This window comes from Anser brachyrhynchus (assembly GCF_964034855.1).
Source record: "Anser brachyrhynchus genome assembly, chromosome: 17".
NCBI classification, from domain to species: domain Eukaryota; kingdom Metazoa; phylum Chordata; class Aves; order Anseriformes; family Anatidae; genus Anser; species Anser brachyrhynchus.
In genome coordinates, this window is record NC_137710.1 from 253321 (window position 1) to 278660 (window position 25340).

Below are 25340 nucleotides of genomic sequence, written 5' to 3' on the forward strand. Positions count from 1 at the left end.
TGTAATTCCCCTCTTCCTCCACAGATTTCTTTCTTTGGATCAAAATCTTTTGGAAGAAGAAGTCCTGACAGCCCCATGTTGAGCAAAGCTGAATTTGTTGAGAAAGTTCGACAGAGCAACCAGGCTTGCCATGATGGTGATTTTCATACAGCTATTGTGTTGTACAATGAGGCTTTGGGAGTTGATCCTCAGAACTGCATTCTCTACAGTAACCGCTCAGCAGCCTACATGAAAATCCAACAGTATGACAAGGCCCTGGATGATGCAATCAAAGCACGACTTCTGAATCCCAAATGGCCAAAGGTAAGAAAGTATTACTTTTCTGGGGAAATGACAACTCCACCAGGAATATGTTCATATTACTGATGTAATGTAGACAACTGCAAATACTTCTATATTAATGGCTGCTTTTGCTAAAAGCTGCTAATAATAATCATTTGTGTTTGAAAGTTGTTTAACTTGAATTTCCTGCTGGCTATTAAACTGTTCTCTGTGTTTGGGGTATGATTCTGTCTTACTACTTTAAACTAGCATCGATTTTTGGTTGTGAAGACCAGACATCTCTTTTAAAAGTAGTCGGCTTTGAGTAGCATCCAGGAACATTTTTCTTGTGAAGTTTCTTGAGGTGTAGCATGGAGATTCTTATTAATAATGGAGCAATAAAGCCTTTCAAAATAGCGTTCAAAGAGTTTGTGTGTATATTGTGGATAAACGTTTTAAGAAATGCATACCTCAGCATTCTTAATAAGATCTGATTATGCAAGGAAACATTTTGTAGAGTAGGTGGTGTTGGTTGCCTGTTTCCTCTGAGACTGCTTCCCACTAGCTGCTGTTGATAGCTTCAGTAATTCTGACTCACTGTTGGCTAGTCCAGAGCCATCCCTTTAGATGCCAATCAATTTTAGTAGAATGTACTCCAGATTCCATTTCTCCCATCAATCTCTCACACAGTCTTACTAGTCACTTTAGCTACAGATGCAGTTTAAGACCAGATTTATCACCCAGGTTCCTCTCCTCAGAAATTATGTCAGGTAGCAAGCATAATGTTCTCCATCAGCTGAGTCCAAACTATTGAAGTTATGTTGCCTTTTAAATGTAAGCAGATCACCGGAAGTCCTGTATTCTTTTTTTTCAGTTGTTTATTAGCTTCTAGAAAAAATCATGCCTCCCTGTCCCCTCCCCATCTTTTGGTCAAAAGTTGTTATCTTAACTTTAGAATATATTGAAACAGGAAACTGTAATTTTACACTCTTAAGTTTTTTTTGTTAGTTTGTTTGTTTGTTTTAAGACCAAAAAACTGCTTAAATAAAATGTTATTAAAAGTGTTTTCTAAAGCTCTCCCACTCATAATCACAAAAGGAAGACCATGGACCAGGGAAAGGCCTTCCCTTTTGTTGATTCTGTTTTGTGGGGTTGCCATCTTGCATTGCAGCACTTTTATTTTTCACATTTGATTTTCATGTTTAACCATTGTACTTTTATTTCTTTTCTCTTCCATACCACTACTTAATCTTTCTCCAAGAGTTTTAGTACGTTCTCTCTGTTGTTTGTACTGAGCCTCTGCAATTTACAGTTTGTATCAGTTCACATAAGCAAGAAACTCCTGCTTTGGTAGGGTGATGACTTACAACCTTGTAAGCTTCTTTTTTTCCTTTTTTATTTTTTAAATATCATTAACTTCTGTCTTATGTTACAGAATATCATAAAAGATTTTACATAGTTTATGTGAAGGACTGTTAAAAAAAGAAAATTGCATTATTTTTTTCAGTCTCTGGATTTCCAGGTCAGTTGTCTGAATACAAGGAGTTAGAGTATAAAAACAGTGGTATATTTGTATAGTTTTGTATCCTATTTTTAAGAAGTCTGGTAACGATTTGCTATAGAGCTCATTTAGATGAAAAGTTATGAAAAGACTTCATAAAAGAATATTTTCAAAATACAAGTCGCAGACAGTTGTACAACAAAACCTTTGAAATGAATCATTGGAATAGATTTGTGGATCAAAACAGAAAATAAGATGGAATAGAAGATTTACTAGCTAAAGTCTGGCTGTGCTAAATGAAGACATTATTATCAGTCTATCAAATACAGAAATAATAGAATATGTATAGATCAATCACTAAGATGGAACAGTAAAAAACAAACCAAAACAAAACCATTTCTTAACATAAGTGAGGCTCTTGTTTCAGAGAAGACCAGAAAAAATTATTGAATTAAAACTTATTGAATATTATTAGAACTTATCGATTTAAAAACATGAAATAGTAACTATTTTGATTCTATTTTTGCTATTAAGCATCCACCTGACCTTGAACAAACTCTATTTCTTTGTTTATTCTTTTTTGCATGAAAAGATGAGGAGATACTTTTACAGGAAGTTATTTGAGCCTTTTTGGTGGAAAAAGCAATGGAAGACTTAAATGTGTTTGTTATAATATCTGTTCTTGATTTATTGGATCAGTATGTAAAGGATATCTTGCTCCATGATACAAAATGTTTGTATCCTTGGAAAATTACTATCAATGAAAGATTAAAAAAGTCAACGTAGCTTTTGCAGGCTTTTTGTCCTGTGTGAAGGACAATTTCCTATTTATTTCTCTTCACATGCCCTTTCATGTTCTTTGTCAGTGTGCATTTTTCTTCCCAATTCTCCGAGTTATTTAAGTGCTCAAGTGAAAAAAACAATTTTTTAAATAAATAATTTGTTTTCTTTGTTTCAAATAGTCTATGACTGGGAAGGGCATATTGGGAGTCAAAGTTATTAAAGTATCTATCTTGGGATAGAACTGGGACTTTATATTTTTTTAAGGATTTTTTTTTTGGTATGGCTTTTATTCTCAATGTCATTGGAAAGTTTACCTTTTATTCTTTGAGAAGCTAGGATATTTTTCACCAGTATGCTTTGTTAAAGGGTATAATTGTACGGATATGACAGTGAAAACCGGTTCAGTGATAAAAAGCTAGATGAATAGACTTAAGGTTCATATTGGTGACAGAACTAAATTTAGTACTCTATCACTGCATTTGCAATTATTTAACAGTTTAACTAAATAGACGTGTAAGTTAAAATACTAGTTACGATGAATAGAACTGAAATACTGAAATCTGTTGGTGATTTTTTTCCTGTTTAGAATTAATTTGTTGTAGTTTAGTTTCTGTAAATTATCAGCAAGAGCACAGAAAAGGGTCAGTATCTAGAAAGATAAGTTGAACTTCTTCTCGAAAGCACATGCCTACTAATGCTGAAAACCACACCTCTTAGCTAAGCTATGTTAATTTTTGGAGCTATTACCTGAGAAAGGGTGATTCTGTCTGCTTTAAGCGCATCTGCATCAACTGCCTGAGTGTTATTAACGTAGGTCAGTGCAAAAGATAAAAACTGATTAACCGTCATTACCGGTATGAGATGACTATTTGTCTGTTTGTAGATGGTGATGAACTCTGCATCTCTCTAGAATGAGCTGTATTTTACGGAGGGCGTTTTCTGGGGGGGAGCATTTCTGTGAAAAGGAGACTGAAAATTGCTGGTACAGTAGGAGGAGTTTTGGTGTTCGCAGTAGCTGGAGCTCTTGGGTAACTCTTCTTTTACGGAAAAAGCACAGAGGAGTCATCGTTTCTTTTTTTTTTTAATTATTATTTTGTTGAAGGACACAAATATAAATGAGCTTTCTGCCTGAACTGGAAAACAACTTTCTGTGCGATGAGGCAGAGGCAGGTAGACAGTCCTGACTGCTGAGGGGTGGTGGTGGTGGTGTTTTGTGTCCCTCCCTCCTGTTTTACTGGCAAATAAATAGGGTGCCTTCCTTCCCGCCACCGTACAGTTGCTCTCCTCTGAGACTACTTTGTGAAATACCAGTCATCCGTGTTCCAGTGGTATCAGTAGGAATGCCAGGTAGCGTTAATGTGCTTCCCCAACTGTTTCTGGTTATTGGGAGCAGTGCTTATCCAACAGAAGTGCTTTGGAAGTCACAGCAGAGACGGGAGATCCTGGTAAGGAGGAAGTTAGGTTTGGGTGGTAGGTTTTCCTCGTTTAAACGGCTAGGTTTTCTAAAACGCGTACTTGTATTTTTATTACACAATTCTTTCAGATTAAAAAAAAAAAAAAGGAAAAAGTGTACTTTGAGGGCTAATTAACTAATCAGATATTTTTCGAGCACAGAAATTTTCTGGTTGTATTGTACTTCCAAAAACAGAAAATATGCAATGGTGCTTATAAAGTTGTTATGGATCTAGGTGATTGTTAGTCAAATAGTTTATGGTGGTGTGCCTACATAGTACATGGAATTTTGTGTGTGTGTTTGAGGCTTCTCAGTATGAGATAGCGGGAAGGCGCTGTCTGAAGTTGAATGCTTATGTTGCATATTTCATCATCAATATCTGCTTTATAATTATTTTAAAATTCTGTTTGGTTCCTTTTGATAGAATGTAGTTGGGAAAATTTGAAACATGCATCCAAAACCTAAGTAATTTTATTAATTAGCCAGAAGAGGGAGCTTAACAGATATAACTCATAATTTCCATGAAAAATCTGAGTTTTAAATACAGAACCCAGTCTCCTTTTACTTAAGGAGTTCAAAACTGGATAGCTTTTGAATCTAAGTTTTCTGAGCTTGAAGTTACTAGTTGTACATTTCTTTATTATCCTTTATCTTGGGTATGCAATTTGTTAATTACTTACTCAGTTATTTTTGTTAGCAGCATCTACAATTCTAATGGGGAATATCACAACTGGAATCTAGCATGTATTTGTAATATATATATCTTTGTTCTGTAATCAAGGCAATGCATTAAGCTGATCCATGCCTCAGAGGATGGCAAACAAAACAAAAAGCACAGTGAAATAAATCTGTGAAATGGGAAAACAGAAAGGAAGAAAGTGTTTGCTTTTGCTTTCAAACACAGTTGTTTCACCTTGAATTTTCATACAGCTTTTATTTCCAGTCAAGGTCCTGAGTTAATTCAAGTTTTGATGCTCCCCACCCCCTCCCCAGTTCTCCCAAAATATTTTTGGTGAGATCCTAACTGTGAGCATTTGTTTTGAACACTACAAAATCTGAGCAATGTTCCTGAAAAGTGACATAACTTTACCTTCTTTCTGCACCACTAGGGCACACTAGTGTACTGTATGCCCAGAACAAGCTCTTAGAGATATATGCTTCCAATGCAATTATCTTCTTGTGAACTTAAAAAATAAAAAAGACTACATTACGAAAAACTGTGCCTGAAAGTCTTTATCTTAACACAGCTTGCCTTTCCCAGCCTTGAAATCGGTCTTTAAAGCATTCAGTGTTTATTAATAAGCAAATATATTTATACAAATACATCTGCTTATTTTTTTGCAAGTTTAAACTAAATATGGACAATGAGAAAGCGATTAAAGTAAGAAATATTCTGATCTGTAGCAGATCAGAATAAGTTGCTACAAGTCTTATGTTGTGTGACTGTTTATTTCAATGGTACATAAAACTAATGTTTTTAGTGTTTGTCTGAGAGGATTGGCTTGTAAGTCCTACTATTTTCAAAATACGTTGTGTAAATATCATTGAGAAATTAAAAGATAACAGAATATTTCAGGAATTAAATAGTATTTTGGGAATACCCACAGGCAAATCAGATTAGGCTCATTTTGTTCTTTTGATATCATGCCAAATGGTTTTCTTTGTTTTGCTGTTGTTCTGGCTCTAGAGAATTTTTATTCAGTTACTCAAGCTGCACAACTCTGAAAAGAATCCTAGATATGGTAAATGAAAAATGAGGGATATGTTCTGTTACTCTGACATCTGAACAGTCTCTGCTTGGTTCTTGGTGGTGTTACGGATATAGGTTTTATTATGTTTTTATCCTCAAATTAATGAAAGATATACTGTGGTTTAACTGGTTTAGATTTGGGTCTAATTCTGTGTTAAAATTTAGATTTCACTAGTAGTTGCAAATGTATAGTAATTCATGCTTCAGATATAGAAAAATAGCTGGTCTCAGTGTTACGATAGCTAATATGTATGTATTGAAATGTCTACTCCTAATAAGGAAATGAAAACAATTCTATAAGGTACTTTTTTGCTAACCCTCAAGTAAAACTGTTCCACTGCATGTTGTAGGGTTAGCTTTGGAGAGTCTCTTAAGACTTGTGGCATAAGTTTAGTTGCCCTAACTAAACTTTTCTTGGAATTTTGGCTGTTTGTTACTAACGTATGCTATAGACAAACAAGCATATTAAAAGTACAACACAATTTTTGTTTTTGAGATAATTTTGTCTACATTCTGCAAGATACTTGTTTAAAACTGTTTACATTTTGAACAATTTTTCATATAAAGATAATGCAATTATAAATAGAAATATTTTGCTTTCTTGAACCTGCAGGATCCGTGTAGACCTAGTTTAGCTGGGTGGGCTTCATTTCAAAAAAAATGTTAATTCCACAATCTAATTCCAAATCTCTAAATGCCATCAATGCTTGTATCACTTTTTTTTTTTTTTAATAGGTGAGCTGGAAAAACGGGGCAAATTGTATAGGAAGAACTGTGAGTTGCTCCAGGGAAAGAAATGCTGAGTGAAGAAATGAGGGTAGACAGCAGGGGGTACCAGAAATGGTGGCTGTTCTGAATAATATGTGGAGGTTCTACTTTCTGAGGCAGACCAGCCAAAACCTAAGGAATGCCTAAATGTATGTTAATATACCCTGCCTTTGATCATCACTTCTGGTCACGAGAGTTCCTTTTTTTTTTTTCTTACAGAAAGCAGCATGCTTGTAGATCCCATTGCATCTCTTATTTGACTCTTTTGAGTTGCTGTAGCGTCATGCTGTTTGTTTGATAGTAATATTCTCTTTCTGAATAATGTGGGGAACATGGAAGAAGACTTGCTATTAGTTGTACCATATTGAGGCTTTTCTCTTCAGAAAAGAAATGATCAGTTAGATTTGGAGATGAAATTGTTGCCCAGTGCCTTTGATGCCTTAACATTTTGTACCGCTGAGGACCTTCCGTCTTCCACTCGTGACCTGCATTTCCTTCACAGCTCCGCACACTGTAGTGGCTGTTTTCCAGCCTCTGGGCTTCCTTGTTCTCATGCTGTTGTTATCGCTGCCTTGCATCTGAAAGCCCTGACATGTGCACGTTCGCATATGATCTTCCAAACTCTCTCACCTTTCCCCCTTTTTCCCCTTCTCTTCCCACCCCTCCTGCAAAGTATCAACATTTATTGTGCCACACGGTCGGTTAATGACTGGCTTTTTTTTTTTTTTAACAGAATTGACTAATGTTTTGGAGATATCTCCTATCTGGCTTTTGTGCAACTGGCATTGGAAGATCTTTCTAGAGTTCTCTTATTTGTTGTAAGACAAGCTAAACTGAGGACAATGGGAAGCCTGGCTAAATATGGCTTTCAAACGTTGGCCTTTGATTACCTTTTGTGGTAGTGAAGTTGTCGGAAGTATAGAAAACTGAATGCACTTATAAAAATATGAGTCATGGCTTGAGTGATCTAGCATGACTCTTTGGAAGTATGCTGTTTATAACAGTGCTGCTTTGTATGTTCTGTATGTTAAAGATGCATGGAATGCATTCTGAGGTAACACTTAAAATATTTTTTCCAAAATATTTGAAGAATAGTTTGAATGATTAATTTCTTTCTGTTTTTTAAAGTGGCAACATTCTGTGTGGCAAAAAGACAAATTATCAGCAAAGGTCTGTGTTCTAGCTTTTGAATGAACATAAGGTTTTCCAAATCCTATTCTTCAGTTTAGTTAGACTCCAAATGTCTGGGTCTGCAGCCATCAAAAATGCTTCAGATCTAACAGTTGTTTGAGTATGTTTGTCACATGTAATTGTCTGGGCTTGACTGTGTCTGTCGAAATATGCGAAGTGCACCAGATAGTATGTACTTAACCTGTTCATTGGGTTTACTCTGATAGACCCAGCTATGTAAAGTAGTGTTTGTTACATGTGGTCTCTCTTTAATGAAAGATGCAGTATTTTCTGTTGCACTTCTCAAGTATTTTTACTTGAATCTTTATTTTATAAAAGAGACACATTAAATACAACACTTACTATTTGGTAGAGCAACATTTATGTTTAGCTTGTCTTCATATTAAAGAAAAAAAAGGAGGATTTTTTTCATTACCTCCTCCCAGAAATCTTGTGTCCTCTAGCTGCTGTTTTTAATAACCTCCGTGGGAGGCTCGTTCCAATATCCACATTCTCTGAGATTTTATAAAGCATTTTCTGAGTTCAGGGTTTCTTTGGGGGGTGGGGAATGACAACGTCTTGGAGAATAAAACTTTCTAGTATTACAGAATCACAGCATTGCTGAGGCTGGAAGGGGCCTCTGGAGATCATCTAGTCCAGCTCCCCCTGCTCAAAGCAGGGTCAACAGCTGGTTGTCCAGGACATTGTAGGGAGGTATCTAAATTTTACAGGATAACTCGTTCTTACGATAAAACAATGAAGAGGCATCTGGACAAATTGAAAGGTGACATATTTTAAATGGATGCAAAGAAATGTTGGTTTCAAATAATCTATTCTTGGTCTGTGGGAATTGATTATGGCAGGATATTATGCCATTAGTTTAGCCATACTTTAAAAGTATTGGATACTTACAAACGAGAGTATCAAAATTGCAAGGAATTCAGAGAGGAGGAAATGGATGAGAAATAAGATTTCATTTTGGGGGATATTAGCTATTCGTTAGTGCAAAATTTTGAGGGGAGGAAGGAACAGGTTAATTTAGGTCTTCTTGTTAATTTAGAGTTCTTGTTCCTGTGTCATTCTCAGAATCGTCAGTTGCAGAAAGCAGTTTGTAGTGACTAGCCTTGATTCAGCACTGGTCTTATCCATTGCTTGAGCTCCTAATTGTGTGCTTCAATTTGTGTTAGGATGAAAACATAAAATATTTGGTAGGTAGCGAGTAAACACTTCCGCTGTTATATTAAGATACAGTGTCTTAAATGCATTTTGTCGTAGTTGTATAGATACTCCCTCATGTTTCTGAGGACCAGGATTTTGGGTGTTGTGCATGTTGGTTGCGTTTGCTTTTCAAAACAGGTCTTTTATTCTTTTGAACTAAAATGTTAATTTGATCTTCTTGATGAATAGGTGGAATGTTTGTTTTTACAAATGTACAGGTATAAGCTGAGACTGAATACTTCCTTGAGTCAAGTTTAGAGATGTTAGCTTGTCTCACATACCCAAATGAATTTTGCTTATTATGGGGGTGCAGCAGTCTTGCAGCTTGAGGATGCCCTCTTCTGCTCATGTCAGTGACAAAGCTGCGCCTGATTCTGGTCACGTATGGTTGTGCTGAGATGTATGTGTACCGTTGTTTTTTGGAATCATGATTTTCAGTTCACATTTTGAGATGGTATCTGATGTATACTTAAGCATAGTCTTTTAAGAATTTGCTGCAAGTTTACAGACTGACTGTTTTTGTAGCAGTAAATACAGAGATGTCCTGATTGCGTACTTGGGCAGTGCTTGGTTTCCACAGTCTGAGTCACATAGTAATTGCCAGGGACAGTTTTGCCTTTAAGATTTGTCATATTTAACTTTGTTTGCTTTTTTATAGCAACGTTAAACCAAACTTTCCAAACAAAGAAAACGAACTTGTCTAGTATGCATTTTGCAAGCCACCAAAGGCACACAGCCTAGATTACGTTCATACCAAAAGAATCATTCTATAAAATAACTTTTAAAAACAAACAAACAAAATTCCCAAACAAACAAAAACCTATAGTGTGCACAGAGCTTAATAGTAAATGTTATTGTAGCTTTGTCTAAGTATTGTGGAATTTTCTAACTGCTTTCTCCATGTGATGAACTGGGGAAGGAGAGATTAAAAAGAAAATCTGTAATGGGAAATCACAGCCTTAGAGGCATGTATGGGCATTTGATTAAGGCAATCTGTGTCGAGGTGTCAGCAAAGGAAGTAGTACGACACAGTGCTGCAATGTTTTTTTTCCTCTAGTATTCCAAGGGCCTAACAGGAAAAAAAAAAAAGCTGCCTTTATTGAAAATAAGTGAACTTTTACATCATTCCAGTTCTCAGACTACAGGAAAAAGTGACAAACATGTGGCAGAATAAGAATAAATTTGTGTATGTCTTTATACCTAATTAAGAAGAACAGAAGGAGATTTTAAGCACTCTCAGGGTTATCTTGATTTTATTTCTGAGTTTTGTGTGAGTAGAAGGATGTTGACTGAACAACTTAGTAACACCATCCTGTTTGAAGCCCCGGATACTGGTGTTTGAGTATCAGTGTCCCATGAAGAGCATAACAGGTTGCTGAATGAGAGAGGGCCAACTTAGCTAACATTTTCGAAAGACAGGTCTCAGCAATGGTCTGTGATTATGTGCAACTGTTTAAGCTGCGGAATGGGTCAAAACTTTGTTTCTCAAAACAGTGGCATTTTTCACGTCAAACTGTTTTTCAGCTACGATACCCGTTAGAGAAAAGGTAAATACTCTGAAGAATTTAACTGACGCAAAAGGAATGCACTATGTGTATGTAATCTAAAAGTAATGACTCCCGCTTTTCATCAGGCACAAGTTTCTCTTACTGATCTTTGGCTACCTCCTCTGCTTCATTTAAAACTGTGGCTTTGTATGTGCGGATGGAGAAGAAATTTGAAAGGCAGAACAGAAAGAAGAGGGGATTTTGAACCGTGAGGCCTTTGGGTATTTGAAATGCAGAAGGGTTTTAGATATTGTCATGTAACTGTAAGGGAATTCAGCAAAATAGCTTGCACTGGTATTTTCTTAACTCACTCCAGCTGTTAATCATGTGACCAGCCCATTTAAAAAGAAAAGGGACATTTGCTCATCCTCTTGTAATTCTGACTGCTTGCATATCTTCAGAAATTTACCCACATGCTGTAGCAATCTGTAACCACCTAAAATTTTCTCAAAGAATTGCAAGTAAAATGCCCACCCTCGGTTGTGTGTAAAATTTTTAAGCAAAGAATGTGACTTGACCATGTAACATTTTTCATGAATAGGCCTCTTGTTTTTAATTTGATGAGCAAGGAACTTTCCAGTCCTGTCCTCCTGCTTACAATCTGTTTTTAATTTGCAGAAAGATGCATTCCATTTTTTCAGGCACAAAACTGTTTAACAGATTTTTTTGGCTTTGCTAGAACTTGATGTGTTATGTTAGACACATAATAATATGTTATGTCAGAGGTTGGACTAGATGATCTTGGAGGTCTCTTCCAACCTAGACGATTCTGTGATTCTGTGATTCTGTTATCCTGTTATCCTGAGATTTGTGCGTTTGTTTCCATCTTACCATCTCACAGAATCACAGCACAGTTGAAGCTGAAAGGACCTCTGGACATCGTCTAGTCCAGCCCCCGCTGCTGAAAGCAGGTCTGGCTAGAGGAAGTTGTCCAGGACAATTGTCCAGTTGGGTTTTGAATATTTCCAAGGGTTGGAGACTCCACAACCAGTCTGGGCAACTTGTTCCAGTGTTTGACCACCTTCACAAAAAAAAAAAAAACAGTTTTGTTGTATTTAAATAGAATTTCTGGTGTAGCAGTTTGTATCCATTGTCTCCGGTCCATTCACTGGATACCGCTGAGAAGAGCCTGGTTCCATCTTTTTCTATTGTCCCCCTATCAGGTGTTCACACGCATTCGTAAGATGTGCTCCTCCACTGCACCTTTGCACTTTCTCCAGATAAAACAACTGGAGGTGCCAGCCTCTGCTCATATGACTGATATGCCAGTCCCTTAGTCATCTTTGTGGCCTTTTTGCTGGACTTGGTCTAGTCTGACTCTTTCTTTCTTGTGCTGGGGAGCCCAGAACTGGTCACAACACTCCAGATAAGTTCTTATCTTGTGTACTCATTCTATGTAGATTTACTTGTTAGTTGCTTTTTGCTGTTTTTATTGTTATTGCTGCGTATTGTGCCTTCTTCACATCCCTCTTCTTTTCTCCTTTTTGAGTAATCCTTTTTTTTTTTGCTGGTGGACTCAAGGTGGACCAGGTACCAAAGTGAGCATCACTAATGCAGTGGTGGAAGAATTTTCTGTTTCTTTGTCTATTTACGTACATTAAGACACTTTTACTTACATTTTCTTATTTCATGTCCTCGTTGGGGTGGTTGTCCGAATTTATAGAGTATGTTTTCTAGTGTGATTAAGGAGCTGCAGTTGTCTCAACTTTCTCCACTACCATTCCCCCTGTTCTTAGTGTTGTTTTCTGATGATACTCTTGAACAGAATGGCAAATGTGTGTACCCTTTATAGTAGGATGTGCTCATAATTTTTTCCGTGCATTTCAAATAACATTCTTACTGTCTGTAAAGTAGGTGGGGGTAATTCTGTTCTCATGTTACCTGTTGGGCATAGAGAGAGGAAGAGTGTATTTGTTCTGCTGTTTAGTGCTGCTTGTGCTAGTGCCAAGCCATGTTTTTGCATCCACATAACATGGTCTTGCTAGTGTGGATCTGAAAACAGCACAGCTGCATGACCGTGGTCATGTAAACCAAGCTAAAATACCTGGTCTTGAACATTAAATCACATGGATGTGTCCGTATTGTTCTTGGTTCTATACCTAGAACATCTGGACACACCTCAAGCAATTTTTCAAAGGTCAGTTGAGTCTATGAAATATTAAATTTAACACAGATTCTAGTCACTGGATCATCCTTTTCTGTATGAAGTTTTTTATCCTAATTAGATATCTAAATAATTAGTATCATGTAGTATTTTGGCAACTTTATGGAGTTACATTCTTCTTAATGGAATAATTCCAGTGCAATTGTGTTAACTTCTCTGCACCAAAAGTGAAGGTTATGATATTGCTAGGGGAAAGCTGCAGTGCAGATATGCTGTTTAGGTGTTCCTTCCCCAAAATTCTTAATACAGAGTAGCAGTAATGTAACATAGTAGGGAAAAAAACTAACACTCCTCATAATTATTATATAAATCTAATAATTAAATAAATGTTCCCCGTGTATCTTGTAACAGTTGTCTTTCTGAGAAGAACATACAGGAAAAGCTGTTCCTGTTTTAAGTTCTAAGTGACTGGATTAGAGTTTGAAAATGTTAATTGAGTCTCAGAATACTATAAATCAACACAATCTCTGAGCATTTACTGTAGGCTTTCATTATTCCTCTGCATTTTCTGGAACCGGTTTTTATATGGAAGAAAATAACTTGAAATTGTATTTTTAAGGAATTGAGTTGCAATTTTTCTACTCGTTCTAAATGCTGTAAATGTAAAGTCCTCTTTTGGGAGGTAGTAGCATTTTACTGCACATTTATCCTCCCGGTGTCAATTGAATGCTAGAACTAGTTATACTGCAGTGTAGGAATGGCACAGTGCTTTTTCTTCCTCACAGATCTGAACATGCAATGTAGAAATGCAGAACTTTTTAACTGTGACTGTAAAAAGGATTTCTGACATCCTTGATTTCTAATTAAGTTTGGTTTGTAAGGGTAGGGGTTAAGAAAAAATATCTTGTTACCTGCTCATTGAGAGTCAGGCACAGAGCCACTGGACATAATTTTGAGAAACTTGGATTGTCTTCATCTAATTACACAGTGCTGGATTTTGTACCGTGTAGTTTTAATCTAAAACCTTAACATCTGTTGTTACCTCTTTTAGCTTTTCAAACCCTGAGGAGTTGCCAGGTGACTTTTCTGGTCAGCTTTCAGCTCTTCCGTGTTTTTTTTTTTTCTCAGTTTGTTTATTCCTAGAAATGAGGTTTATTCCTTATTTTTTTTCTCAGCAAGGAATGAGTTCCCTCATCTTGGGGATTCGTTTCTTTTGAAGCATTATCGTAGTGGTCATTAGTCTGCAGTTGAGGAATCATGAAGAATTATAACGAACAAAGCACACATGAGAGGGCGCTCCTCACTTAGATATTTCAAAAGTAGTGATTCTAAGATCTAACTTCAGTTGTATACATATATTCACATTTTTTAGATATATCTAAGACAAATATTTTTCCAAAGTGCCTACTGTTCATAATGCTTTTCTTTTTCTTTGATTTTAAACTGGATATGGCTGGTATGCAAGTCCTAATAAACTGGGCTTCCTGAAATTGTGAAGTGTGTCACTGGTGCAGAGGAATGGAAGGAGATCACCCATATCTTATACATGCTTTCTAGAATGGTTTGCTTTAAAATTTGTGTAACGTATACAGATTTGTTTTTCTTTGCAGTGTCCCTCAGGTCTTTATTCCAATTTATCATTACTTTTTGGTACATTTATGTTATTTGCTGTTGTGTTTAATCAAATCACAAGCAACTGCACCTCAGATATTTTTTTGTTTTATTCTGTGGCAGATAGTCCTATTTTTTTAGGTGTTTAGCATCTTGGATTTATACTGACTCAGTGGATTTGTGATATAGCTCTGGCCAACAGAAAGGCAACCCAAGGAGCAGCATTTGAGCAGCACAAGGAAGAGTCTCTTTAGAGGATTTTGTGTCTCTTTTGTGGATTAAAGGTACTGCAGTGAAACTTCCTATTTTTTAAGAGCTGCCAATAGGTGGCTGTGTGGCAATAAAAAACCAGGAGGGGATTCTAGGATTCTGGGACTGGATTCTTCTGTAATAGGCAAGAATGCCCCTGGAAACTAGCGTTTCTTGTTTGGGTGTACAGTCTCGTCATATCATGGCATCTCTTGACATGGGCAGGTCTCCTCACAGGCCTGCTACCTCAAGCAGTGTCTGAGGAAATTAAATGAAATGGAGAGTTTGGGGGAACAAGTAGCCAAGAGAAAATAATAAAAATGGAGAAAGCAGAAAATCACCTTGACTAACAAGTCAGTAGTAAATGCTTAAGTATATATACATTGTACTGCACTGGGACAAGATCAAGGAAAACCAAATAATTAGCAGTGAGGCTTGCTGAGAACTATGTAACATTGAAGGCATGTTACTTTGACTTTGACTTACTGGCACCAGGGATTTATTCAGGAAACAGTATTGCTACCATCTCACTTCCCTGTAGCTATGTAGGGTGTGAAGTATACATGGTAATGTAAACGTAGGAAAGGCAGCACAAGGCTAACTGCTTCACTAGATCTAGGCATTTTCTGACTGAAGACTGGCTCAAACTAATTAGCACAGGGAAGAAATGAGTAGCATTTCTTATTATTTCTATAAGTCTTTTTTTTTTTTGTCTGAGAGCACTTTGGTCTTAGTCTCTAGTCTGAACTTCTAGACAAAGCATGTCGCATCTCCCTTTTGCTACAAGTATCTTTGTACATGTTTTCTCTTTTGCTCCAAAATGTAAATGATAAAGCCCCTTCTGCTGTATGGAATGGCCAAAATAAATTACTAAAAGTTTGTCTATTATTCACCAATAGAGAATTTACCCTAATATCAAATAAATGAAGTTGAGCAGTATTGTAGTTTCTGTCATACAGTGAATAGATGCTCCAGTTTATTTTCTGTATTTAAGTTAGTTTTGAACTCTTTCTTTCCCTTCACTTTGGAATGTGAAATTTGCCTCTTGAAGTTGAATAACTGAATCTCTCTCGAAGTTATGAGAAGACTATCATAAGACCCCAAAAATGAAATACAAGATTTTGAAGCTGTACAGTTATGTTTTATAATTTCTTATGGCTTTTCCATAAGTTGGCAGTGGTATGTAAATTCCTGTATTGCTTTTCTCATTCTAAAGCTGTTGTCTTAAATCCGGCTTATAGAAATAATAGAACACTTGAATGTTGATGTATATCAAAATGTATAATAAAGACATCCTTTTTGTTCATGTTCCATTTTTTTAAAAATATTCTTATCAAACTGTGTATCTGATGGATTTGCTTAGTCTTGTATTGGGCATTAGTAAGGGTGATGTTTAACGTGCTTGATAGGCCTTTAACTGAAAAATATTCCTTTAGTTTTCTGTGTCTGATAGAACTAATATAGTTCAGTCATGTGTCGGATGGATCTCTGTTCACTTCCCCTAGTGGAAAAACTATTTTTTTTATTTGGACAAATGTTAAATTTATGGTTTTGTGATGCATTTTTTAATGGGCTTCAAAAATACATACTAAGCCCAGGTTATTCTGCAGAGAGTGGGAATGTGCTTTCAAACCTTTGTTAATAGAACCTCATCTCATACGGGAAATGGAAAGGAACCTTGCTGAAACACTGCATTAAATAATGCATAATTTTCCATCATTCAGAGCAAAACAGGAGACTTCATTTCTGCCTTGGGTTACATAGCTTGTATTTTAGTCACTGTGGCTCTGCTTGCAGGCTTTTTTCCTTCACAAACAAAATGCCAAAAGCAATGCAATATCTGACAGAAGGGAAATGTGAAGTATTATACGAAATGTTTAAATGAGATGATTATTTTTTAAAACCCACGTACTCACAAGCATTAAAACACACACATACAAGTAGTCTGTCCAGCATCAGTTTTGTGTAAGAGGGAGGATAAAGGATGCTGGTTGTCAGGTCCTTACTATGTTGCTTGGGTTCCTCTCAATAGTTGTTATGGGGTGTTCCTTTGCTTCCAACTCTTATTGCTTCATTTTCCATAAGCCCTCGGCAAAATTGTTTTTCATTGTCTGGTTTCTGGGTTTGAAATGCGTGTCTGATTTCCATGTGGGCCATTAAGAGAAGGAATGGCATCTATGATGTGCTGCAGATTTGTTGTTATTCTCAGGTTGTTAGAGTGCAGGGTCTTGGGTTGATCTGTGCTGTGGTCTGGTCAGAGTATAGACCTTGTGGTCATAACGTAATGCATTCCTCAGTGTTACTGCTAGAAGTGACAAGATAGTGTTCTTCCTTATTAATCTGTTACTCTTTTAACCCTTGTTCTGCTGTTTTCTCCAATACTTCTGCACATGCACTTTTCTGCTAATGTTAATATCTCTTCAATGACTGTTTATAGCTGTATCTTTTCATGTAAAATTGTTGCATGGCATTAAGTTCGTAATACATTTCAATTTACTGAATACTCTTGGCTTTCGTTATTGACCTTGCTTGTGCTAGTGCTTGTTGCATAGCCAAAGTTAGGCTGTGTCTTTCCCTCTCAAAATGAGGTTATAAAACAAAGTAGAAGACAAACAGGACAGATTTCACTTTTGTAGCACACACAGAGCTTGTCTGCTTCAAAAGCAGTCCTTCATCATTATTCTGATTCGGAGAGAGTAGGCCTTATAAGATCAGAGCAAGACTAGGCAGATCTATCAGAGGTATTTTTAAAATCCTGCTGAGAACATTCAGAGCATGACTGCCAACGCTGCCATCAGTTCAGTCTAAACTCTTTATAGGATTTACTTTATCTTCTGTTTTTATTCTGTTTAAAAAACAAAAACAAAACCCACAAATTCTGTTAATAGCATGAGCAGCTTTTTAAAGGGAACTAATGAGGGTGGTTAGTGAAGGATGGAAAAAGACTGCTTTTGTCTCTTTGATTGCTCTGTTTTCTTCAGATAAAGCTAATAGATGATGAATGTCAACTCTTCTTCTGTAAGAATTGACATGTGGGATCAGACTGGAGGTCCAAATAGTGGAATATCATGTTTAAATACTGCCCAATATGAGACACTTAAGGAAGCAGGATGTGCTGGGTAAGCCTTTCCCTAGCAAACATTTCTACCCAATGGCTGTCAAAAAGATTCAGGGGCTTTCTGACCTGGAGGTTTCATCTGAGCTGTTGTATTTTCATCACTGATGGACTTCTCAAGAACTTATCATAATTTCTGAGCCCAGTTGCCCCATGAAACTATAACACTCAGTAGAAATAAGTATAATCATTTTTCTAAGTAGCGTGTGGGGGAAAAAGAAACACCAAAAAACACCAAAACCCCTGGCTCAATCTTGGTTTTATTTGTTATCATGGTAACTTTCAGATTGTGTTTTGCTGGACAGCTCCCCCGTGAATTGGACAGAGTATCATCAGGGGTCCTGTCTACGTTACTCAGTTGGACTTCTGGAATACTTCAGGACAGAAATTCTGGACAGTTTCTCATCTTTTATTTTTTTTATTTTATATATATATATATATATATATTTTTAGCCAGATGGTTAAGAGCTGGAAAACAAACAAAGCTGACTATGTTTAGTCAGTGCATGCTTTGTGAGCTTTGAAAAGATAGCTTGCCATTACCTGAAGTTGTTAATGAAACAAACATAATTTTGTTAGGAAATGGCAAGAAAATTTTAAAGCTAGGTATCACTGCTTTCATTTTATGGTTGGAGAGACTGAGATTTGCTTTAGGTCATCCAGCTGGCTTCTGGCAGGCCTTGAAAATAGGATCTAAAACTCATTAGTCATAGTGTGTACTAAGCCTGCGATTTTCTAAAATCACATGGTGTGTTTACATCAAGATTTCAAGTGGCCAAGTGGCCTGCACTGGCTTAAGAAGTACTGGAATTTGCAGTGTGGAATTTGCATTTAAAGCCTGTGAAAGAATGGGATTGAAAACAATGCGAAATTAGCATTGTATGTTTAAATTTTTCCAGATTACAGGTTTCCAGTGCTAAAATAAGATAAGCAACTTTTTACAAAAATTAAGATTTTTTTAAAGTTTAAACATATGTCTAAAACATTGCTATCTCTTGTAGGAGACAGACTTCGAATAATGGTAAGAATTAAAATTAGAATGGCATCTGAATTTTTGGCTATTAGAATTAAAACAAACGAACAAAAAAAACCAACATCACTGTTCCTGCCTGTAGCCACAAACTTGTCACAAGACAGTTTCCTATCTTTTTGTGGATTTGTATTTTAAATTGGAAGGTATTTGGGAGCGTTCACATTTTCCCCACCAGAATGATATTTGCTGCTGGTGACAAAGACCATGGACCTCTGTTTTGGTCAGGTGCAGCAGTTGCGTTGCCCCCTTGTGTGTAGTGTACCGCCTGCAGTAACAGCTTCCTGAGAGCGCTCTGTGGATTCCATTCTTCCTCATGAAGCACTGTCTTACAGAGAAATAATATTCGTGATACTTTTGGTTCAAGAAGATTTTAATCAGGGCCTGTGTCTTTACTGGGCAAAAGTCCAATATTAACAACTAGAAAACTGTAAGAAAGCACTTTTTTACCCCCCGCTCATTTTTGGAGAGGAAGTTTAATTTTTCTGATACTCTTAATTTTACATTGCAGGCAGGTGTTGGGGAAAGAGTAAGGGTGAAATCTTGTTATTTTTGTTGTAAATGTAACCTTTGGCCTTCTTAAGTTATCACACAACAATACAGGTAAGCTTCTTGATCCTTTAATTTTTCATTGCTTGGACATCTTGTTTTTGCCTTCAACAGTTCTCCAGCAGTGAGCCACAGTGCAACTGGAGGTTTGTATCACTCACTGGAATTTAGCTGACTGACAGTTTCCCTGAGTCCTCTCCCATGCTTTTGGGCATGTGCATCAAGCTTCAAGGCCTCTTACTGGTTTAAATCTTTGCTAGGAATGTGGACTAATAATTTGACACTGAAGAATTCAGATGTGTCACATGTTGGTATTTATTTTACGTTGATGCATTTGGTTGTTAAGTTTGCTACCAATGCATTCAAGGAAATTATATTTTATCATGTGTATGGCAGATTTGAAATGCATGCAACTGTATTTCAGGGAGTACATTTTTCATGATTGTAGCACACGGGTGCTAAATAAAAAAATGCTGGCTTCTTGGATTTGGTTGCAGTGTAGAAGTGCCTAGAAATAATAGATTCCGAGGCTGTTTGGAAAAGGACATCTATAGCACTGAACCTCAGACAGCAGAAAATATGTGCACTTAACTGCAGAGGGAAATGCTTGGTATTACAATGTACAATCATTAAAGCTTTGGAAAGCTGTAACAGAACAGGGAATGCAGCAGAAAAGGAATGTGGATGAGAGGAGTGTGTATAGTAAACATAACTTTTTACAGAGTCTAAATTAATGTTCCAAAGAATAAAAAAATTCAGTTGCCTGTATGATTTCATTCACTCCCACATTTATTCTGCTTTTTCTCACACTTGGTATGCATTGAAGAATGGTACTGATTCTGAAGCTTGTCTAGAGAGGAGTAGCAAGCATTGGAGCTATTAGTTAATGGTCCAAAGCAGCAAGCCAGTTCTGGCTCAGAAACATCCATTGTCTCTTAGTCTCACACAATTTCTCCTCCTAAACACTTTTTTTTCCCCCCCTCCTGTCTTGTCTCTCTCTTACCCACACTCCACTAAATCGACAACAATAAAAATTACTTTTCAGAGTGCTTGAGGCTATTAATTACAGTGATAAGTCATTTCTAGAGCTATAAACGTTTTAAAGCATTTATAAATATGTTGCTCATTGTGTTGGGCTTTGCGCTTGATAAAATAGGAAAATTTTAAATTAAAAAAAATACTGTAACTTCTTTGAATTAATGTTTTGTAAAAATCACACTGTAGAACAAAAAGAAGCAACTTGTGTGTAGCAGATTCACAAATCTATGTTCTATTAATTTGGGAAAAGAAGACTGCCTTTCCAGTAAGGTGAGTGTGGTGAGCTAGCTGGTATTCTGTATTCTGAGACCTCTGTAGGGTACCTGCTTAGTTTGTTTTGTTTTTATCATGCTAGAATAAGCTGTTTATGGTTTACTTCAGGTGCCTGTGCAAACGTGTAAGTATGGCTACAAAACCCTAATGGTACGCGTAGTAATTTTGCTCCTTAGTTCATTCCTTTTGGCAAATACCCTAGTTACTCAATGCCTGAATGAAGATCCAGCCTCTTCAGCTGAATGGAGAACAAATTATGATTGGGAACCCATATGCTTGTTAAGCCTTGTTTCTTCTTCCAGGAGAAACTATAGAAGTGAACAGCAGCACACCTGAAATACTGTGTAGCTTTCCGGTTCAGTGCAAGACTGAGAAGCTCACTCTGTAGATGAGGTATTTAGAGTTGTGTGGGAACTTCATCTACTGTCTTTTAATCAGGTGGCAATGATAAAGATGGAAAAACACATACTCTTTGTGATCAAGAGGTACAAGGACTTTATATCACTAGCATCATGCAGGAACCAGATGCAAGAAAATTTTGTTAGTTTTGGAGTATTTCCCAACAGCTAAACATCTAAAACTTGAGCAGTATCGAACAGATTTTTATTTTATTTGCAAACAATTACAGGATATGAATATTTCTCCAGTAATATACAGAAAGCTAAATTTACAGTTAAGAAGTTGAGCAGATATGCAAAACAACTGACTTTTAAAAAAACAAGGCACCCTCACAGTCACTTCCCCTAAAAAAAGTTGCTTTGCCCCCCCCCCCAAATTAACCATCTGCTCATTAGATGTGTTACAAATGGAAGAGTTGGGATGGAGCTGGTGTGGTTTGCAGCTTTTTGGCAGATGCTGAGGAACCTAAGTAGGGTTTAGTAGTTCTTTTCAATAATAATAAGCGGTATAGACAGGACTGTATCGGAAATAGCATTACCATGTGAGAACTATTTACATTCCAACAATGCCTATACTGCACGCATAACAAGTTTAATAGCCAGCAAAGAGGCCTCTACCACATGTTGCAGGCAAGTTAAGTACTGGAAACCATTGGAAGACTATTATGAAATTTCTGTTGTTCACACCACTGCAAAACTCAGTTCTCTATGAATTTCAAGTCTATATTCCCCTCTTACTGTAACATGTAATACCAAAAGCAAATGTGTAGCATAGCTGCTTTGCTTCTGCAGGAAGTGCACGATTTTTGGAACAAGGTACTTGTCTTAAGATATGTAGGAGGTTTTATCATTGAAATTTTTAAATTTGATTGCCTGACTGGGCTGAGACTCATGCGTTCAGTACACAGTTCGCTGGCTGTAGCAACTGAGGAGCATATGGGTGGTACGTTCTGGAGTCTAGTGTTTCATGGTTAAGCTCTAGTTAGAGGCATCTTAAAACTACAGAGAGAGCTTTCAAGGTAACTCCAATAAGCTTTAGGCAGCTATGGGTTAATTTTCAGTCTTCCTTCCAAACATGCGTAAGGTATCTGTTGTTGTCAAATCTCTCTTCCGTATATTCAGAAGAGTAAAAACCAAGGAAATATATTTTCAACTCTACATTTTTTTTTTGTTATTGTTATAATGGTGACTGAACTGGGGGACCCAGATGCTGAATTTCAAAGGATTAACGTAGATATTTTTTGAGTGAGTTTGACTGGACAATATTGTAAGCTTAGCTGGAAAATATGGATTCTGTGAATATTCTGGTTTTTACATAACTGGATAGTAGTTGATGGTGAATGATTAGTAGTACTCAAAATGTTGACAGCATTTTGAAAGATAAATGTGTAAATAAAACTAGCCTTGATTTTTGAAATGAAAAAGGATAATTGCTAATAGAGAATATGATGAATTAAGATTGATGTCTATTGATCTGGTATGTACACCATCCACAGCTGTCACAGTGATAGTCAAGACTTGTGAGTGGTTCAGGCGTATGGTGAAGGAGAATACCTCTGTGGAGAAAAGTGGGCTGACACAGCTCTTAAAGGATGGCCTTGCTAGCTCTCTCTGTTTTATTGTAGCCATTTCAATAGGTGAATTGATCATGTAGGGCTACGTCTCAATCCAGAGTTGCTGCAATGCATTCTAATTAAACATGTTTAGTGCTACAGCTCTAAGATCACCAAATAGCTTTTCTTTTACTGATGGTTTGAGACTTGTCAAGAGTAACCTGCAACGAAAACAGTTACAGAACTAACATTCAGGAAGACAAATTCTGTTCCTCTTACACTTGCATACTACTTTTTTTTCCTTGAAGTGCTGGTAAGTGAGGAAGGACCAGAAATACTCATAACTCCCTGAAGTGCTGTTAAAACAAACAATACTGCTAATAGCAAGTACAGGAGTGTGAAGTTAACCCTTAGGATCTCTTCCTTCTTTCAGTCTCTCTTAAAGCTGATGTTTCTAGGGTCTTTTACTTTATATACAGTTGGGAATCTCTCTGTCTAATGTGCTGGTTTCACTTCTAAAAGCAAAATAGAAAATAAATAACCACTAGAGTGTCATATGTGACAAAAAAAAAAATACTTGAGATTTTTCTGGTCAGAGGGGTAGTATAAACAAAACATACATTTGAATGTGGAAATTGCTACGTAGTTACACATAAATAACATCTTATTCTTTATGAATGCAAAGCAAACAATGTAATTTAAATATTGATCATCACTGAAAAGATGCTAAAAAAAGTCATCCTTTATGTGGCATAATAGTGGGTGAAAAAACTTTGCAAGGTGAATCAGTATGTCAGACTAAATTACAAGAAGATCAGTGGATAGTGTGGAATCTGTTTAAAGTAGTTATTACAAGTTTGTGGAAATTAGTTCCAACGGCTTGTTTTTGTTTTTGAATGTTTTGTTGTTTTCCAAAAAATCCAGAGAAACCACTAACTATTTCATAATGTTACTGTGAATATTCATCAGTATGTGGCATGATTTGGTGCCTAGGGATATCCCACCTGGAGTGCAGCAGGTGGTAGAAGAGCTCCAGCACGGTATGTTTTCCTATCAACAAGAAATTTTGGAGGAAGCAGGGATGATGGCCAATAACCAAGTAAGATTTTTAAGAACAGATTAAATAAATTTCTGTCAAATACAGTTCAGCCCTTGGTGACTAGCCTGTTGTTTAACAGGATTGAACAGATGGCCTCTTGAAGTCAATTTCAGAAATGTTTTCAAGTATTTTTGCCTTTTTTTTAACCTGTCTTATATTCTAAATGATGATCTTTTTTATGTTATGTTTCTTAAGATCATGTTCTTTTTTTTTTTTTTTAAATCTTCTCTCAGGTCTGTTTTAATTGAACAAAACTGGATTTATTACTGTAGCCAGTAGACTCCCTACTGCTTGGTGGACTGGAATAGTTGCTCCATGTCTTCAATTTTTTTTTCTCCTATGTAAATGCATCCTATTAGCCTGTTTTGCTATAATATCATAATATTACTGATCAATCTACTGTATTTTCTTTTTTTTTTTAATTTAAACTGCTGTCTAATCAGCTGTTGTTTGTATATGGTTTTATATACATATTTTTCTTCACAGAAACTTTATCTTTTATTAAATTTCATAGATAATTTTTAATAGCATTTTATAATTTCGTTAAAAGTATCCTCTATTTTGACTTTGTCAAAAAGTCAACTTTTTATAGTTGACTTTGTCTCTGATAGTGCTTTTAGTTTCACTTAGCTTGTCAACTTTTACAAACTAATAAAAATACCCTCCAATTTATTGTGCAAGCTACTCGAGTATGTACTGATTGGTTGCTGATCTAGTGTAAACCTCTTCACTTCTCACTGGTACGTATTTTCAGTCCAACAGTGAACTGTTTCTGGATAACTGTCTCTGCCTGTACATTACCAAATTTCTTATCGCTATACTGTTTAACCATGTTTCTCTTACGTTTGATGCATACGCAGTATTGTTAAAAAGCCTTAATATAGCCAAAGTGCAATACCTACTGTATCTTTCTTATCCACAATGCAGTTACCATGTTAAAAGCGGAGAATAGTTTAGTCTGAGATTTGTTTGGGATAACAAAAACAGTTGTTGGCTATTGGTTAAGCTTGTCATGTTATTTCACGTACCCTTACAGGTGATTTGTAAGATCTTTTGTTCCATTGTTTTTCCAAGAATTAATGTTAATCTCACAGTCTTTCAGGAATACTTAAAGCTATATGCAGATTGCTCTTAAACTGCATGTCTGTTCTCTCGCTAACTTGGATTTCATTAGACCCAACTGATCTGGAATCATCTGACTTAACTGATTGATCTTAAATGAGTTCTGTTTCTATTCTAGCCAGAATTATCTACCCCAGAATTGTTGGCATTAATTGTGTTTCTGTAGTTGACTTCCTTAATTGAATGCTAAAAGAACCACCAGTAACTGAAGGGACGGTGACTAATTAGTGCAATTAGCTGCTGCCAAATGCAGCAATTGAAGCTTGGTAGCCTTTCCTTAGGATAGGAAATAGGAAGAAAGTTGCTTTTTCCACTGACTTGAAATCATGAAAATACCTTCTGTTTTCTCCCTTGGAACATTAAACTGATATCTGGAAACACTTTGGTGACCAGCAAACGAGATTTCCACAGAATCACTACATCTAGAAAAGCGAGTAGTATCTTGGGAAAAATGGACTGCTGTTGTTTTGAGCCAACGTGCTTGTTAATGTTTGATACATCTAGCTCCTAGCTTTTGTCATATCTCTGTGGGTAACCTTTGAGTGACCCATGACTGATGAGTTGGCTGTGTTGCACATTGAACTATTTTGCGTGAGAGGAAAACTGAATTCTTTGTTTTGAAACCTGAATCTGTTGCAATTTTTCTCCGCCTTTTGAATTGCTTTAGAATTGACAATTAAGCCTATTTGAGTGGATTTCAGACCTGGAAATGGTGTTTTTCGTCTCTGTTAGAGGATTTATTGCAATG

The 25340-nt window shown here is 36.5% G+C and overlaps 1 protein-coding gene across 4 annotated transcripts in view; it reads left to right on the top strand.

The window, feature by feature from the left end:
• Positions 1 to 25340, top strand: part of TTC28 (tetratricopeptide repeat domain 28) — a 167615-nt gene that overhangs the window by 6477 nt on the left and 135798 nt on the right. For all 4 annotated transcript variants that reach the window (XM_080558985.1, XM_080558986.1, XM_080558988.1 and 1 more), the window contains one exon: positions 25 to 303. In XM_080558985.1, coding sequence (XP_080415111.1) covers positions 25 to 303 — 279 coding nt within the window. The remainder of the gene's footprint in view (positions 1 to 24; positions 304 to 25340) is intronic.